General features: G+C 32.7%; 1 protein-coding gene across 2 annotated transcripts in view; it reads right to left on the reverse strand.

The window, feature by feature from the left end:
• Positions 1-3,072: 3,072 nt before the first annotated feature.
• The window catches only part of LOC135708168 (retinol dehydrogenase 11-like), a 30,765-nt gene continuing 13,751 nt past the window's right edge, over positions 3,073-20,086 (reverse strand). For both annotated transcript variants that reach the window (XM_065230167.1, XM_065230168.1), the window contains exons 2-5: positions 4,141-4,246; positions 3,917-4,077; positions 3,439-3,843; positions 3,073-3,376 (exon numbers count right to left, since the gene is read on the reverse strand). In XM_065230167.1, the coding sequence (XP_065086239.1) occupies positions 3,160-3,376; positions 3,439-3,843; positions 3,917-4,077; positions 4,141-4,246 (889 nt within the window). In that variant the 3' untranslated portion in view covers positions 3,073-3,159. The remainder of the gene's footprint in view (positions 3,377-3,438; positions 3,844-3,916; positions 4,078-4,140; positions 4,247-20,086) is intronic.

The raw sequence follows: 20,086 nt of genomic DNA on the forward strand, positions 1-20,086 counted from the left end.
TAGTGCAATTATTTATATTATAGCTTATAGCTTACCAGATCCAATGAAAAAGTTCGTAATGGGGTTTCCTCTCGGTTTCCCTTGGATTTTTCTTGATTTTTTTTCCACATTTTTACGACTCTTATTCAGGTACAAATAGGCGAAAATGTCTGCTTCGTTCAGCACTAAAACTGCTAAAACTGCATCCGGGGTGGGTGTTCTCGAATAAAAAGATGGAATAGGATGGGAAACACACTGTCCGTTTCATTCAAGGGGGACAAAAGTAATCTGTTTAGATTTCATATAACGGATTTCTATAAAATTTGCTTGAAAATTTCGATTTTTTAAGAAAAAATTCGAGTTGTAATGAATAATAACAAGCACCTGCCGATATTATCCGATTTGATACACTATTCATCGATAATCTTGGATGTGTTAGAATTATCTAGCATTATGTTGATGTTGTTTTAGTGTGTTTAGTGATGTCAACTGTCAATTTCTTAAGCACCTGCTTTTGTAATTGATGCATGTTCAAACTCTGTAAGCAACGATATTTGCTCGGAGATTTGGCAACACAATTGATGACCAAACGTGACCAAACCCAAGACCAAAGGATAGGTGCTATCGATGCTGATCTTCACCGGATGCCTGAGATTGGGGAAGTCTGTTGAGGTAGTGATGGAAATCAGTAATGACCTTGGAGATATCCGAGAATTCCCAGTCGAGAATATGCGTTTCCGCACTTCCTACAATGTGTGTGATACTATCACCTCAAAATTTCAAGAGCACAGCTGCCACAAAATATACAACAATGAAATTAGAACTTCACATTTGATGCAGCAAACAGGGAGTTCCAACTTCATGAGTGATGTCACAACTGTGTCCTAAATTTGTGCTCTAGAACACTCGAAGTGATAGGGTATCTCAGCCATCATCAGGCAATTTGTGGCCTCTTCAAGGAATCACCATAAATGATATTTGAACAGATTTATCAACCGACAATACTAAAAGGTAAATCAGTAAACTTGTAATGACCTTATCGTGCAAGCTGAAGCACCAATTCCACTATCGGATAGGAGAGAATTTTCCCTAGCCGACGGTGTTGTTGATTTGGCAAGGCGACCTTCGATTTGCGAGAAAAGTGCATTACAAGATTTGATTACAAAAGCTGATCCGCCTTTTTGAATTGTTGGTTGAGATTTCACAACGTTCCTTTCTTATAAACAAACGGCTGTCATTGTTACCTGTCACGATACTGTCATGATAGATGTGACCCGATATGAGAGATGTGACCGATAAAAATCGTTAATTTTTACGATTATATCGGATGAATTCGATAAAATGGATTTCTCCGACTATAAATCATTAAATCAAACGTTAGAGTATCTGTGAATCTGGGACTTTCATCCCCCTCGGTTTCATTCACTTTTTCGGTGACAGTGGCTGTAGACAGTCAAGTTATAGACCGGCCAACGTGAGTTGCCGTATCCAAACAAACCGTCAAATCGTATGAAAACGATTTGCATGCATCGCACGAGTAATTTGATTAAAGATGTACAACAGTGTAACCAAATATTGGTGGTTTTGGGAGCTTTGTTTAGTCCGAGTACATTTGTTTTCTCTTCAACTTTTTGTCAGATGTCATTTCGATCAGAAATGCCATTTCAGTACTAAATTTTTTTTTTTGAAAAATTTCAAGGACGCCATTTTGATAATATTAAAAGTTCCAAAATGGCCCAATATCCGCAAAAATGTGAATTATTGCCCAGAACAAACAATTACGCAAAGTTTCATACAAATCGGAGAAGATCGATTCAAAAATTCTATGTACTATTGTTACAACGATAATAAGTTGATAAGTTGAGATTGTCATCATCGCTATCAAATTCGCTTGGAGATTTTACTATATACTACGATATTGTGTTTATCTCATATCGTTTTTGTGATACCAATCTTCTTGGTATGCTATCTTCTAGAAAACAGAAGCGTTTTATCTGGTTGGGATCGCCTAAATATGAATCGATATTTATGTGGTGAGATATGTTGCAAAAATGGTGGGAATCGAACCTACATCTCCCTGGGTTCGATTCCCATCTGTGAGCAGTGGATTTTTGTTTTCACCATTTTCGCAACATACCTCCCCACATAAATACCTTGCCTTCTAGTATCGTTTCATAACAAGTAGAAATAGTGTGACTCAATATTAGTCATGTACCCTTGCAATTAATCGATATTAAAAACGCAGAACGCCATTTGACCTCTAGCACAACCAAACGACAGTATGCCGTGTGCTTAAGTCTTGTTAAGTCAATAAGTGACATATGTTGGGCCAATCAATAGTCCTTCACCATGAAAAGTTTGCAAAAACTGATATGAACACAGATTAAACAGGATTATATTTGTGTCGTCTCCTACCTGTTTTACGCATATCGTATTACGTTTGCTATTTGCAACCTTCGAGTATTTGCCTTCCTCACTTGCCTCCATTTTTGTCCTTCATTTCACCGGTAAATATGTGGCTGGAATTTGGCGCCTTTCTCACGCCCGCCCCCGTAGGAAATGCTTCACACACAGTTATTATTCGATTACGCCATAGCCCTCGACGACAACGATGAATCGCGAAAGCACGTGCACTAGAAATGCAAGACGACATGTGCATACCTTCTTTCTCCCTTACTGTATGACTGTTATGAGTAATTATGCACTAAACTGAGTAAACTTATAAACGACACGCGACTAGTTTACTAGCAGGCATGGGAATATAAATCGATGCCTCTCACAGCTCCAATGCGATTGATCCGGTGGCCTACTATATAAAGGGATTTATGATTCACGAATCTGTGCTGCACTGATTAAAGACGTCGTGCTTGAATTTGCAATTTGCAATTTTCAATAGCGAAGCCAGTTGTGGATGGCTCTTTTGTTTGTCGACTGGCTCGAAGTCTACTTTGATGGATTTATTACCCTTCGGTGTGAATTAATCTGAATTAATTTCCATTATTTTGTTCTACATAAATGAGTAATAAACTTTATTTTTATCATATTTTATTCAATAACTTATTCAAATTTGAATACTCTGAAACCTATCATCACAGCGGAGGCTTTTCCCAAGATCAATTTCATGAAACCGACGGTGATGACTTGTAATATGAAACATTACGCATCGACAGTTGAAACTTCCTATCGAATCATTCCGGTCAGCTTCTCACTGATGTTCCACAACCACTCGGCCATTGCATCATCCTTTGCGTGGGGCTCCGGTTCCTTGAGCTTACAATCGCTGTAATACTTCCCGGTGTCTCCGGCAATCGTCGGCTCCATTGCACAGTACAGCGAGGTCTGGGCACCCGACTTGGGCGATTTGAAGAACACCCACAGCAGGGGCTTCGCCGCAATCCTAAAACCATGCAATCATATCAAAAACTCCTAAAGCAACGAAGAAATCTCGATTAAACTTACATCATGCACCGATTCTGATACCTCGTCAGTTCCGTATTGATCGTCCCTGGATGTAGGCAATAGGTGTGCACTCCAGTTCCCCGTAGTCTCTTTGCCAGATGCCGGGAAAACAGAATGTTGCACAACTTGCTCTGCATGTACGCTCCCCACTCTCGGTAGTCCTTCTCGCTGTTGATGTCGTCCTTGTTGATTCGACCCCACTTGTGGCCCAAGCTGGACACCGTCACAATCCTGCTGGGAGCCGTCCGCTTCAGTATGTCCAGCAGCAAATTCGTCAGCAAAAAGTGCCCCAAATGGTTGACTCCAAAGTGCATTTCGAAGCCCTCCTTGGTGAACTCTTTCGGACAAGCCATCACACCGGCATTGTTGATGAGCACGTGCAACCGTCGCTCCATGCTCAGAAATCTGCAATGTAAATGAAGGCAATCGCGTTACTGACACGCACTCATTGCGTCGATCTCCGACGATGGTCACTCACGTTCGCACGAAATTCCTAATGGAATCAAACGAAGCCAGGTCCAGTTCCAGGCCGAACACATTTTGGCTGCCAGATTTGTCCAGGATTTCCTGGCGGGCTTTCTCCATCCGGTTGGCATCCCGGCAGCCCATGTAGACTCGGGCTCCCCGTTTGGCACATTCCTGCATTGCGCGAAGACGTTGATGATAACGATCTATGCATTAATTCAATTAAACACCACTTACTATTGCAGTCTCTTTCCCTATTCCGGAGTTCGCACCGGTTATGATGACTACTTTTGCGTCCAGTCGGATGTCTTTGTTTTTGAACTGACCTCCTTGGAAGAATTTCCTGCAATGGGCGGGAAGAATATGAAGTGAGTTAGAGAATTTACCGTTAGGATCAGGGATTGTGAGAATTGTTGCTTGAGGGATAAAATATGCCCAAATATATATATCTGGAGTATCAATCAGTACGAGTGACAGTTGGAAGCTGGAATTAAGGACATAAGATCCTTTAAAGGGGACATAACACGAAAAGTCTCAAGAGAGGCTACCATGACTGATCTTTTCAACAGGTACGATTTTTAATATTATCAACTGTAGCATAGCAAAGTTATGTAAACATCAATGCTAAAATTACCAGACAGAACGAATGAATAAATAAGTCAAGAAATGAATAAATGAATAAATAAATAAATTAATTAATAAATAAATAAATGAATAAATTAATTAATAAATTTAAAATAAATTGAAAAATAAATAAATAAAAAATAAAGCAATAAATAAATTTAGAAATAAACGAATAAATGAAACAATCAATAAATAAATAAATAAATAAATAAATAAATAAAAAAATAAATAAAAGAATAAATAAATAAATAAATAAATAAATAAATAAATAAATAAATAAATAAATAAATAAATAAATAAATAAATAAATAAATAAATCAATAAATAAATAAATAAATAAATAAATAAATAAATAAATAAATAAATTAAAAAATAAATAAATATATAACTAAATGAATTAATAAATAAATAAATAAATAAAAAAATAAATAAATAAATAAATAAAAAAAATTTATAGTATATAAATAAATAAATAAATAAATAATAAAATAAATCAATAAATAAATAAAAATATAAATACTTAAATAAATAAATAAAAAATTAAATAAATAAATTAATTATTACAAAAATGAATGAAAAAATAAATTAAAAAATAAATAAATCAAAAAATAAATTAATAAATTAACAAATTATTAAATAAATAAATTAATAAAAAAATAATATATATATAAATAAATATATAAAAATAAATGAATTAATAAACAAAGAAATAAACAAATAAATAGATAAATGAATAATGAAATAAATAAATTAATAAATAACTAAAAAAATAAATAAATTAATTAATTAATAAATAATTAAATAAGTACATTAAAAAATTAACAGTTGATTAATAAAAAAAGCCTAATAAATAAATGAAGAAATTGAGCAATTAAAAAATCATTAAATATATGTTAAAAAAATTAATAAAATTAAGAAAATAAATTTTAAAAAAATTAATAAATAAATGAATGAATAAATACAAAAATTAACATTTGAATAAATAAATAAATAGAAAGAAATTAATAAACAAATAAATAATTAAATTAATTAAATAATAAAAAGAAAATATATATATATATATATAAATAGATTAATAAATAAATAAATAAAAACATAAATAAAAACAAAAGAATTAAATAAATTAATAAATTTTAAAAAATAAATAAATAAATAAATAAATAAATGGGTAAAAATTTTATAAAAAAATATAAAAAAACTAATGACTTAATGAATATATAGCAAAATAAATAAATGAATAAATAACTAAACAATAAAATTTATGTTTAAAGATAAAAGAAAATAAATTATAAAAAAAAAATAATGCAAAAAAATACTTACAAAACAAACAAAAAAAGAAATAAATAAAAAAATGAAAAATACATAAATAAAATAAAAAATAAATAAATAAATTGATTACTAAATAAATAAATAGCTTAATAATTTAATAATTAAATGAGTAAAAGTTTTATAAAAAAATATTGAAAAGAAAAAAAACTAATAACTTAATGAATATATAGCTAAATAAATAAATGAATAAATAATTAAACAATAAAATTTATGTTTAAAAAAAAATTAATTATGAAAACTTACAAAAAAAAACAAAAAATTAATAAATATATAAGTGAAAAATACATAAATTAATAAATAAAGAAATAAATAAATACATGAATTAATAACCAAATAAATAAATGAATAAATTTATAAATAAATTAAATAAAATAAATCTTATATAAATAAATAATTATCTAAACAATAAAATAACTAAATAAATAAAAAAAATGAAAAATAAAAAAATAAAAATAAATAAATAAAAACAATATATGAATACATTAATAAATTAATAAATTAATAAATAAATAAATTAAACAAAATTAAAAAAAAAAAGAAAAATTAATTTAAAAATAAATAAATTAAAAAAAAAATAAATAAATAAACAAATTATTCAATAAATAAATTAATAAAATAAATAAAAAATATATAAATGAATATATAAATAAATGAAATAATAAATAAAGAAATGAATGAATAAATAAATAAATAAATGAATAAATATATAAATAAATAAAATAAAAAATAAAAAGATAAATAAATGAATTAATAACTTAATAAATAAATAAATAAATAAATGAATAAATACTTAAAGCAATTAATTAAAAAATTAAAAGTCAAATAACTAAATCAAATCATAACTAAAAATATAAATAAATAAATAAATTGATAAATAAATTAATTAATAGCTAAAAAAATAAATAAATAATAGAATGAATATATCATAAAAAACTAATAAAAAATAAATAAATAAATTGTTTTATAAAAAAAAGCCTTATAAGTAAATGAATAAATAAAGCAATAAATAAATCATCAAATATATGTTCAAAAATAAATAAAATAAAAAAAATAAATAAAATTAATAAAAATAAATTAACCAGTAAAGAATTAAAATAAAATAAAAAATAAATTAATAAATAAATTACAAAAAAATGAATATTTGGATAAATAAATAAATGCATAAAAAATCATTAATAAATATATGAATTAAAAAGAAATTAATAAACAAATAAATAAAAAAATAAATAAAACAATAAAAAATAAATAAATATATAAAAATAGATGAATAAAAAATAAATAAAAACATTAATAAAAAAAGATAAATATATATATATATATATATAAATTAATAAATAAAAACGTAAATAAATAAATCAATAAATAAATAAATCAATAAATAATTACAAAATTAAATAAATAAATAAATAAATTAATTAATAAATAAAAAAATGAGTAAAAAATTCGTAAAAAATATTAAGAAGAAAAAAAAAACTAAACACTTTACGAATATATAGCTAAATAAATAAATGAATAAATAACGTTACAATAAAATTTATATTTAAAAATAAAAGAAAAAAAAAAATAAAGAAAAAAAAAATAAGAGAAAAAAAATAAAAGAAAAAAACATATAAAAAAATCTAACAAAAAAAAATGGAAAATAAATAAATAAATAAATGAAAAATACATAAATTAATGAATTTATAAATAAATAAATAAATATATGAATGAATAAAAAAATAATGAAAAATAAATATATAAATTGATTTGTAAATAAATAAATTAATAGATAAATAAATTTATAAAAAATATTAAAAAGAAAAAAAACTAATAACTTAAAGAATATATAGCTAAATAAATATATGAATAAATAACAAAAAAGTAAAATTTATATTTAAAAATAAAAGACAACAAAAAAGAAAAAAAAGGAAAAAAAAGGAAAAAAATGACAAAAAAAAACAAAAAAAAAATAAATAAATAAATGAAAAATGCATAAATAATTAATAAAGAAATAAACAAATACATTAACTAATAAATAAATAAATTAATTAATCAATAAATTATTAATTAAATAAATAAATTAATATATTAATAAATAAATAAATAAATAAATAAATCAATAAATAAATTAATTAATAAATAAATAAATAAATAAATAAATAAATAAATAAATAAATAAATAAATTAATTAATTAATTAATTAATAAATAAATAAATAAATAAATTAATTAATAAATAAATAAATAAATAAATAAATAAATAAATAAATAAATAAATTAATACATAAATAAATAAATAAATAAATAAATAAATAAATAAATGCATTAATAAATAAATAAATTAATAAATATATAAATAAATTAATATATAAATAAATAAATAAATGAATAAATAAATAAATAAATAAATAAATAAACAAATAAATCAATCAATAAATAAATAAATAAATGAATTTGTTAATTAACAAATGAATGTATAAATTAAAAAGAAAAATTAAATAATATGTAAAACATTTTTATTAAATTAATAAATAAATAATTTAAAAGATAAATAAAAAATTTAAAGATATACAAGCAACCAATTAATAAAAAAAATCAATTTTAAGATAAAAAAAAATAAAAAAAATAAGTAAATAAATAAATAATAAATAAGAAAGAATAAATTAATTAATCAATGAATAAATAAAAACGAAAATATAAAAAAATAAAACAAACTAAACAAATAAGTGAACATTAATAAAAAATTGATAATATATAAATTATTCAAAAAATAGATGAATAAATTAATAAAATAATAGTAAATAAATAAATAAATAAATTGCTAACAAAAGTGTTCAGGGTATCATCCAGACCATTTGTTGAAAAGTTCTTTCATATTGTTACAGTATTTCTTTTATAAGAGAAGTCGAGAAATTTTCCAACCCGAGAAATTCCTAAACCAGACCGGGAATCGAACACAGCCCGCTCCTGCATGTTATGCCCAAGGACTAAGTCACTCAGCACAGTGTTCCGAAAGTAGATTCGGAACAGTTTGGGCACATCCATCGGCACACATTCGGCACAATCTGGTAGGCATTAGATTATTCATTAAATAAAATTTGGAGCACTGCTAAACAGCTATCATTGAAATTGTTCAAAACATTATGTGCTGTTCGACTGTATAGTTCAGGAACATCCTCCAATTGAATACACCAGAGGAATTCAGACCAGTATCTCAGACATCTCGGTTCACATTTAAATCCAAATGTAGACTCTAGTGAGGGCTCTAGAGTAAGTGGCATAGTAAATCAGACGCCAATAGTCCCCGTATTTCAAATAATGATGCAACTTACACAAAACAAGCTACAGAAGTCGTACTCCTCATCCTCTACATTCAATCTCTTGCAGTGTTCCCCACCGGTTCCAACATTTTTCGGCCGCTGATAGGGCCTACAATCGATCAGATTGAAGTAGAATCTGGTCCGATAATAGAGCTAATATACTTCAGAGGAAGAATAGCGCTGGTGTTCCCTTTGTTCCGATGTTGAATAATACCGGGTAAAGAATTGTCAAACTGCATAGTTTTTTCTCGCTTTGACAGTTGTGTCCCTATTAAACGCTGGCCAGACTGGAGAGCAAGGTTGCAAAGACTCATTTCAGCTAAAATAATGTTTTTCGGAATAATAAACCCAAAAGATGGTATGATGGCATGTTTTACTTGTAACTTACAAGAAGAGGTTACAAAGTATGCGTTGGAAACATAAAACCTGTAAATTTTGCTTTCTATGAGTCACAATCAGCGATTTGCTGATCGCTGAGTGAGTGAGTGAGTGAGTGAGTGAGTTTGTGAAAAATCGCTGATTGTGACTCTCATGAAGTGAAATAAACAGGTTTAATATGTCAAACACATTCTTTGCAACCTCTTCTTGTATCCTACCAATTCAAAATTTGATCATGGCATCTAATTATTTCATAATTTAGAAAAACATTGTTTTAGCTGAAATGAGTCTTTGCAACCTTGCTGGAGAGTTATAACATGTTTAACGGTTGTCAAATAATTGCAACACAGAAAGCACCATCAAGATAGCGCTATAACATATTATAACTCTGTAGTCTGAACCTGAGTACTGCGGACTCACTCAAGGTGCTTGTCACTTGGGAGCCAGTGTGAACGGGAGCGGGAGCCAAACATTCAGAAGCAGCAAATGCAGTTACTGTTCTTATCTACCGTCAAGCATTGTAATCTCATAAAAATGTTCTATACTTTTTCATAACACATTCTTAATTTTAAGCTCAAAGATAAAACCAACAGGCTTAGTGATGAAAGTATAAAAACCAGCATAGTTTTTATGAGGCAGCTGAGTTTTCAATTACAGTAAAACCTACTTTGGCGAAACATGTATGTCAACAAACTTTGAAAGAGTCATGGGGGCTCGAGCACTCCTGGCTCAGAGCTTTTGGCGGGAATCAACTGAGAAAGAGCAAATCAATTTCAAACTTGAGAAAATTTTCAAGCAGTTTTCCATTAGCTTGCAAAATAAAATTGGTCGACTTCGCAGTATCCAGGTCTGTACGTACTATTAGATATAAGGAAAAGATGACGGCAGCGCTATTCTTCCTCTATAGTTTATTAGCTCTATTGGTCCGATCAGTTCCCATGAGGTAGTAACCACATTTATGAAAGCATGTTTTCTTCTCATACGTTGACGGAGGTCGCTCCTTCCTAGTATTTTTCGAAGTTATTTTCTTGTTTCGACATTGTATCCCTCTTTTTTTTTGTTTTTTTGTTGTTTCCTGTCCGCTTACAGTTCATTTCGCCAGCATTCCTCCTTGGATCTCGCCAGTCCGATGATATCCTTGCTATCAGAATTACCAGGTTGCCAAATATACCTAAATTAATATTATATATTTTACAAAAAAAACGCAGCTTGCTCTATGACCGGCATTGTCGCCATAATTGGCACACCTGCGGCACATTTGCGGTACACTAAGAAAAAAATTTACCCAAGATTAGTGTGCGGAGTGACCTACCCCTTGTGAATAATACTAAGCTTAAAATTAGTAATTGTTTTGTTTCGGAGGAGCTTGGAAGTAATCCCACGATATTCTACTCAGTAAGCAAAATCGGTAGCCGCTAAGCTAGCCGAGCTCCTAAATTTAAATTCCAATCCTGTTTAAAATTAAATTAAGCAAACGAAAGGAAGGGTCTCACTCCAATGACGGTCTATAGTGATGAAGATTAATTCGCACTCGTGACGATTTATATTCTTCTGCATTCAGTTAAACAAAACTTTTTCGAGAAGCTGGACTATTAAAAATAAGCAGAGTGACAGTAACGAGTGAAAAAAAAATGCGACTGGGAAAACAATCACGTCCACCCATTAGCATAGCACACTTCGATTCCGAGTTATAGAAAATATCAAGTTATAGAATTTCGAGTTGTGGAGAGTGGACTGTGTATTCACTTAATTTATCGAAGAAACTTTATATAGTTGTGGTATAATTTTACTTTAAGGTTATGATAGCCGTCTTACCCCGTAGTTCCCTGCAATGATCTAGGACTTGTGCAATTTGGTTATTGCGACTGTGAATGCAAAAATAACAGCTAATAATTATACTTTTCTAGATCCTCTATCTATCTACCAGCATCAAATCCATCATCAATTTCCTATAGAATCCGATAGTTTTAACGTTCAGAATGCACATAAAAAATATTTATTCATGATTCCATCGCATCACTCATCTCTGTAGAGTGGACGAAGGCATGCTCGCATACTAACACAACATTCCGCCGATAAATCCACGCGATGTAGCTGGATATGTCAGTTCGTCACCTTCATTATCATCAACATCATTGTCGTAAACCGCAGCCACAAACAAAAACCAACAAAAACAAATAGGTAGGTACACTCTGCTAGTTGCCACCTGTTCAAACGAACAGCGACTGACGATGAAAATCGTCGTCATCGGAGGAAGGGCGGATGGGCGGTGATGCATGCAATTTAATTATAATAGTCGATTAGCCGGATAATGAGTGGCTGCCTCCCCAGTGCGCGGGATGCTTGCAATTCATGAGCTAGAAAGTGGTGGAAAGCCATCGTGGGTGGGAATGGATTGTAAATGGTCCTTCTAAATCTTTCATGTTGTGTGATTTTAGAATTTTAACTATCTCTTATTCCGGATTGGTGCCTTCTTCGCCAGGAAGGGTACGTTAGAAGCATTAGGTTCCTATAGTTGCTTATGGAGACTCCTTAAGCAAGTACAGAAAGCTAACGCTTCTAACGAACCGCAACTATAGGAGCGTATACCCTACCGTCCCTAACAAGATGTTCCAAAACGTTTCGACGAATAACAAACGTATTCTTAATTAGATAATCTTACTGATAAGTCAATATTAGAGATAGTATGAAGCAAGCTTGCAACTACTCATGTAGCATAAAAACGCGATTTTCGGAATAATTAAATCACAAGATGTTATGTTCACCATAAAACCTGTACATTTTGCTTTCTAAGAGTCAGAATCAGCGATTGCTGCAATCGCTGAGTGAGTCTTCTTCTTATTATTATTCGCATTTCAATTTAGCTTATTGTGTGCCCTCAACTTATTTTTTCTGGTGCACTTCCACAGTTTTTAATTGAGAGCTTTCTTAGCCTGTACCATTTTTGCATTAGTATAATTGTAAGACAAGTACAATCATGCTCTATGCCCAGGGAAGTCGAGAAATTTTCCAACCCAACCGGACCGAGAATCGAACCCATCCACCTCCAGCATGGTCTTGCTTTGTAGCTGCGCCTTTACCGACTGAGCTAAGGGAGGTCCCACCGCTGAGTGAGTCAGTGAGTGGAAATTGTTAATATCGCTGATTGCGACTCTCTGGAACCAGAATTGACAGGTTTGTGTATAAAACACATACTTTGTAACATCTTCTCGTATCTTACTAATAGAAAATATTATCTTAACATCTAATAATTTTGTAATTCTGACAAACAATTTTTTCATGAAATGAGTATTTCCAACCATTCAAGCAATTGACTGTATCATGGCCCCTTATTGGTGAATTCATATCTTTCGTTGGATAATTCAAGATATGATCACTGTATTACAATGGAACTGTCGTAGTTTAATACCTTAACTAGACTCGTTCAAATATTTGATTCACAATTCTGATAGTGATATATTTGCGCTCTGTGAAACATGGCTTCCACAATTTTAACATTATCCGCAAAAAGTGCTACTCAATCCCAACAATTTCAGGCATTGAAATTGTCGCTTGCCAAATAAATGTGAAGAACAGAGATCTTTGCATAGCTTCTGTATATGTTCCTCCCAGGACTTCCATAAACCACCATCAGCTTGGGAGTTCAGTTAATATCCTTCCATCTCCAGTTCTAATACTGGGCGATATGAACTCACACGGTACTGGATGGGGTGAATCATATCATGACAATAGAGCGGGTATGATTTGTGTGACGATTTTAACTTGACTATCTTGAAACCTGGTGAAGCAGCACGTATAGCAAACCCTCCTGCTCGAGAGAGCCGTCTTGACATATCTTTGTGCTCTAACTCACTATCATTAGATTGTCTGTGGAAGGATATCAATGATCCCCATGATAGTGATCACTTTCCAATTATTTTTTTCAATCAAATGTGGTCGTTTAAAAACAGATCAGTCAATTCAAGTTCCTTTTGACCTCACGAGGAACATTGATTGGCAAAAATTTGTATCGGCGGTAACTCTTGGTATTGATTCTACCGATCCTCTACCATCATTGGACGAGTATCGTTTCTTTACCGAACTAATCTACAAAAGCGCATTAGAAGCTCAGAAACGACGTGTTCCAAGTGCATCCTTCAAAAGAAGACCCGCCACCCCTGGATGGGATGACGAATGCACAAAGTTGTATCTTGAGAAATCCGTTGCCTTTAAAGATTATCGTAGACATGAAAGATCTGAGCTTTTTGAAAAGTATCTAAAGCTTGAAAACAAGCTTAAAACTTACGAAAAGCAAAGGAACCGAAATTACTGGCGTACTTTTATCGAGGGACTTTCTAGAGAAACTTCGATGACAACGCTTTGGAAAAAGGCATGCTATATGCGAAACCGCTCATCTTTAAATGGGAGTGAAGAATACCCTTCCCAATGGATATTCAACTTCGCTAAAAAGGTTTGTCCAGACTCTGTACCAGCATTACCAACTTTACGGGATACAGCTCGAAGTAACGGTTCTCTGGATGAACCATTCACAATGCTGGAATTTTCAATGGCAATTCTTTCATCGAATAACTCTGCTCCGGGAAGTGATATGATCAAATTCGACCTTTTAAAAAACCTACCCGATATCGCTAAAAGTCGATTATTTAACCACTGTAATTCATTTAAGGAATTCGATGTAATTCCACCAGCATGAAGACAGGTTAAAGTAATAGCTTTTCAAAAGCCTGGGAAACCAGCGTCTGATCAAAACTCTTACCGTCCGATCTCTATGTTATTATGACTGAGGAAGTTATTAGAAAAAAATATCCTTTCCAGACTTGACCATTGGGTTGAATCAAACAAATGCGCAGTTTGGTTTCCGAAAGAGTAAAGGAACCAGGGGTTGAAAAAGTTGACGTTTCTTACTACACTCGCTTCGATATCATGCGCAACAGTCTGTTTGTATTCCTACACTCATGCTCTACCGTTGGCTCTCTCACACAACACAAACGGTAGAACAACATTCGAACAGAAAGAAAATTATCAAACAACTATCATATGACATGTGTGATTTCATTCTAATTCTTAAATTTGGTGTAAATTTAAACCATTTCTGATCAAAAATGTTATTACTAGAACATCTTTGCTTGCTATTTTCAGAATTTACACAAGCACAACATCAGCAGTTCTTATTATGAGAAAAACTAAAATACATACAAATGTGATGGTCTTCGGCGACAGTGTCATATGACAGAGCCTACCTTATGACATTTTAGTTTGGTACTGTCATTTGATAACTTGTTTTGCAAGTGTCGAAGGCAAAGGCAGTCGATTATCACAGAAAATGTGTCGACTACGGTGACCGCTTACAAGACTGAAAGGAACAAACGAGTGGCTAGCGATGCTTTCATCTGATATTCAACTGGCCTTTGTGAAATTGGCTTCAGACTTTTTGGATATTAAGGGCACATTTGTCTCTGTTTCCATAGACATACTGTCAGGCAATTTGCACAGTAGTGGATTACCCGGTATTTTGAATAATTTCTTGTATAATTTGCTGTCAGAAAAACAAATGACCTTCAATCTAGGTCAACTGACAACTTCTAGAATTAGCTGCATGGGCTTACCCCAAGGTTCATGTTTAAGTCCAGTGTTGGAAAAGTTTGCGATATTTCACGAAGTTCACCAAGGGAAAAGTTCGCGAGTCATAGTGAGTTTTCGCGAACTTTTCCATTACTGTTTATGTCTCTTACTTTATAATTTCTATGTCAAAGACAGTGTTGGCAAAATCAGAAATCAATTGATATTTTTCCGCTTTCATGCGCTCGCAATATCACGCGTGATATTGGAACAAAATATCATGATTGATATTGATTTTACAAGCTCCTTTGATATTGCGAGATTATTCACAACGTGCAAAAATCAAGCTGAGAGTTGACTCGACACAAAAATGGTTTCATTGCACATCGTTTTCTTAGAAAAAGAAAGCATCGTTTGCCAACTCTCTTTTTAATCTTCACCGATGGCAGACGTGAAGGGACTGCTGCAAGCCGTTATGGAAGCTTCGGTTGCATTCGGGTGTAAAGCAAAAATCATTAAACTCAATCTCACTACAGTTTGGTGAGATTTGCAGTTGGTGAGTTTTGTTAGCATGATATTCCGAGCTGCGATATCACAGCGTGCAAAATCAACCGCAGTTGTTTGCTGGTTGATTTTTGTCTACGAAAATCAAGCGTGATCTTGGGCGTTGGTGAGATTTGATTTTTTGATATTTTCCCAACACTGGTCAAAGATATTTATAACTGCTTAGATAATCTATGCACGCTTAGACAGCTTGCAGACGATGCCGTGGTTTCCATGAGAGGTCCACGTGCAGAAATCTTGCAAAGACCATTGCAAAATTCCTTAAATAATCTGCCTCTCTGGGCAATAAATTTAGGGATCGAGTTTTCACCGCAAAAAAAACTGAATTGGTAGTGTTTACAAGAAAGCGGTTTCCAGCTCAACTGCGTCTAAATCTTTTGGGCGGAGACATTACCCAATCTTAAACCTTTAAATACCTTGGAGTCTGGTTTGATTCAAAATGCACTTGGGGTACCCACACTAAGTATTTGAAACAAAAGTGTCAACAAAGGATCAACTTTCTACGATCAATTTCCGGGACATGGTGGGGTGCTCACCCGGAAGACCTAATTAAACTGTATAAAACGAATATTCTTCCAGTTCTTGAGTATGGCTCTTTTTGCTTCCGCTCACCAAGAAACAGCCACCTAATTAAATTGGAACGCATTCAATATTTTTGTTTACGTATTGCCCTTGGTTGTATGAATTCAACACACAATATGAGCCTAGAGGTTCTAGCGGGCGTAAAATCCCAGCAGAACCGTTTCTGGGAGCTCTCATTAAAAGTATTGATCAAATGTAGTGTCAGTAACAACCTTGTGATTGAAAACTTCGAAGCAATACTCGAATTGAGCACTCAGGCTAGATTCGTGCGAATCTATCTTAATTATATGTCATCGGATATTTGCCTTCCGTTCTATAACCCCCCTCGTGTACGCTTTACTAACTACAGTTCCCCCATTGACTATGATCTCTCCATGAAACAGGCTATTCAAGGAGTTCCAGATCAACTTCGACCTATCTCAATTCCCCGTATTTTTGCTGAAAAGTAGGGTAATTGATTCTGGTCGGACCTATCCAAAAACTGATGATGGTTGGACCTATTTTTTCAACTGCAAATTTAGTCAATATTCGCTATTTTTTTTTTTCAAAGATTGCTTTATAATCATAAAAACTCTTTTTCTTCCAGTTACATGCATGTTTTATAAAAAAAAAAAAATCAAAGCAATTGTGTTTCAATGCGTTTTCAAACCAGTTCACTTTCCACGCATTAGCTCAGTAGCCTTACATACAGAAAAGTCATATTTTTTACATTTTTTTTTAATTTTAATGCAGTATAATACTGCTTTAAGATGTTAACAACACGTTAGTACGCCATTTATCCATTGGTTTTACTAAAATGTTTGAACAATTGACGAAATTCGAATGGATAAATATGATCATGGTTGGACCACCTACGCATGATGATGGTTGGACCAATGTGTATCTTAAGACGGCCGCTAGGTGCGCTTCGGTTTGTTTACATCCTTCATGCGCAGCTGATTTGAAATTCGATTTCGTGTTGGCCGACTGTTCAGTTTCTTCGATTGAAAAAAGAAAAGAGTTATACGGCAAAAAATCTTCAAGAGGCTGTTATTTTAGTGAGAAATAAATCGCTTACCGCGTATCAGGCACAGAAAAGCTACAATATTCCGAAAACGACACTTCAGGCAAAAATTAAGGGAAGCCACGGCAAGAAATATGGAAAAGAATTAGTGTTGAGTATTGATTTGGAGAACCAGCTAGGGGATTGGGTTTGTATGTGCGCTGTTTTTGGCAGTTCCAAGACGACCAAAGAGATCTTTGAAACTGCCAAGGACCTTGCACCCCTAGTTTGGCGTAAATTTAAAGGAGGGATTCCATCGTCAGGTTGGCTGAAAGGGTAAGCATTAAAAATCTTCAAAAATTGTATGCCACAATATGCAATTCATTCTTTTCTTGTAGTGTTATTCCATTATCTTATTTTGTATTTTCAAGTCTGAGGTAAGATTCAAATCGCATTAAATTGTTCCTTTAATATAAAATGTATTTTCTGGCATAGCTTTATGGACCGGCATCCAACAATCTCAAAACGTACTCCTGAGGCACTGGCACATTCTGAAGATACCAACAACAATAGCTGTTCATAAGCAACATCGCCCTTGAAAAGGTCTGAAAGTATCCTCCGATTTGGAAATTATATCTGAAATCGCAAACCTCGAATTAGAAGAACTGAAAATTGCAGAGGATCGTAAGAAGGATGAAAATGCTTAGCTAGAACGGAACAAAAAGTTGAGCGAAATCAAAGAAAAATTGCTTGCTGAAACCGAAGCCCTAAAATCCACACGAAACCAAATGAAGAATCTTGAATCGCATGCAGAGCAAGCGATTTATCCCTCCTGAACCACTGATTTGCCGAACCACCACGAAAGCGCCGAAGGAATCAGTTAAAATTAATTTACATTAAGCTTTTCTCAAACACCTTCTAAGCGTAATTTAACTTGAAATAAAATGTTAACAAACTAAAAATTGCTAACTGAAACTTATTTCCGAAAAAAAAAAATCCGAGGAAAAAAACTATAAAACCGGAATTAGTTCATCTGTGGTGTGATCTGACCCTTCATATTTCTGTAAGTTCTGGCCCCTGAATTTCCCGGGGACACCCATAACATGCCCGGTAGTGGTCAATGTGGTCCACTCAATAATGTTATTGATCTTGTTATCGAATTTGGAAGTAATGTCAAATTTAGGTCCCTGGTCCATTAGCCTTGGAACTTGTTCCGGCTATATCTCCGGAACCAGTTGACCGATCCCAAAAATATTTGATACCTTTTAATGTGACCAGAATACCTATAGTTTGACGTTAATTTTTTTTTCCAAATGAAGTCAGTGATTTCCGAGAAAATGAGCCATGATGAATTTAGCTATTAGCGAGGAAAGTGAACTTTTTTAAAAACGCAGTGAGACTCAAATTTATTGATTTTTTTTAAATAACAAATTCATAAAAACTGTTCATACCTTAAACAAAGTTTTTGAACAAATATGGGCTAAACTAGCATTTGCAAAAATAGGTCCAACCATCATCATTTTTTAGGTCCAACCAACATCTTAATTATTTGCTGAATAAAAACGTTTTATAAAATCATTTGTTCATAATATTTACTTTTTATGTTATTATTAGAAACAAGAAAGGTAGATCTTTCCCCTAAGCACGCATTCATAAAAAATACGACATGAATTTTGACGTCGTGTGAAACTGGCCTAAATAGGTCCAACTATCATCAGTTACCCTACCAACAAGTCAATTGCAATAGAAGATTTTTCACTGATGGATCACGTATTGATGGATCCACTGGCTTCGGTGTCTTCAATGAATACTCAACCGCCTTTTGGAAACTTCAGGAACCTTGTTCCGTTTATGTTGCTGAGCTTGCAGCAATCAACTTCGCATTGGGGATGATTTCCGATATGCCCATAGACCATTACTTCATCTTCTCGGATAGTCTCAGTTCGATTGAGGCTATTCGGTCGATGAAACAAAGTAGGCACTTATCTTATTTCCTTTCAAAGGTAAGGGAGCAGATGAGTTTGCTGGTCGAAAGATCATATATGATAACCATCATCATATATGATCATATATGATGGGTCCGATCACATTGCTCAATCCCAGGCAAAAATGGGCGCACAGCGAGGTGAGATTTATGATAGAAGAATTTCACATGATGAATTTTTCCCATTAGTATGCCAGAGCTCTCTTTTAAGTTGGCACAACGATTGGACAAGTAATTCTCTTAGGCGGTGGTTACATTCCATTATTCCAAATGTGGCCCGAGGTAGACAACCCTTCCGTGAAGTAAGAGATGTATTGGGAACCCATGATCTTCCCTACCTGCAGGCGATCTACGAAATCCTTTGTTTGTCTGATGTTAGAGTTTGATGTGACCATCCCCTCCTTTCCAAACAATTTACAGCCATTGTGTCCCAGGATTATTATCCTCCTGTTTTTGTGCTACTTGCTCCTGCCCAGCCAGGATTTCGCCGTCTGAGAGTAGTATCTGAAGGCCTAGCTCCTTCGAATCGAAATTGTTACCCATTAACCTCAAGCCCGCCACGAGTAATTGGTACCCAATACTAACCTAGAACTACTGCTGTTTAAAATGTAAATTCACACATTACTAATTTTTGGCTCCTCAAAGTGTCCCACACGACTGAGCCTAGTAAATAAACGAACAAGTTAAAAAAAAAGTATTTCCAGCCTTACAACACTCTCTCCATACCATATTAAACAAGCCAAGAAGTGCAACGTCTCATATTTCGTATAGAATTGCTAGCCCACATTCTGATTCTTACAAACTACACTCACCATACTCAAGTGCACAGCTCAACCCGCAAGTCTATCTCTCTCCACGATACATATATAGCTATCTCTTTCCC

Source organism: Ochlerotatus camptorhynchus, unplaced genomic scaffold (assembly GCF_037179485.1).
Source record: "Ochlerotatus camptorhynchus isolate MF236.1 unplaced genomic scaffold, CSIRO-AGI_Acam_v1.1 ptg000328l, whole genome shotgun sequence".
NCBI classification, from domain to species: Eukaryota; Metazoa; Arthropoda; class Insecta; order Diptera; family Culicidae; genus Ochlerotatus; species Ochlerotatus camptorhynchus.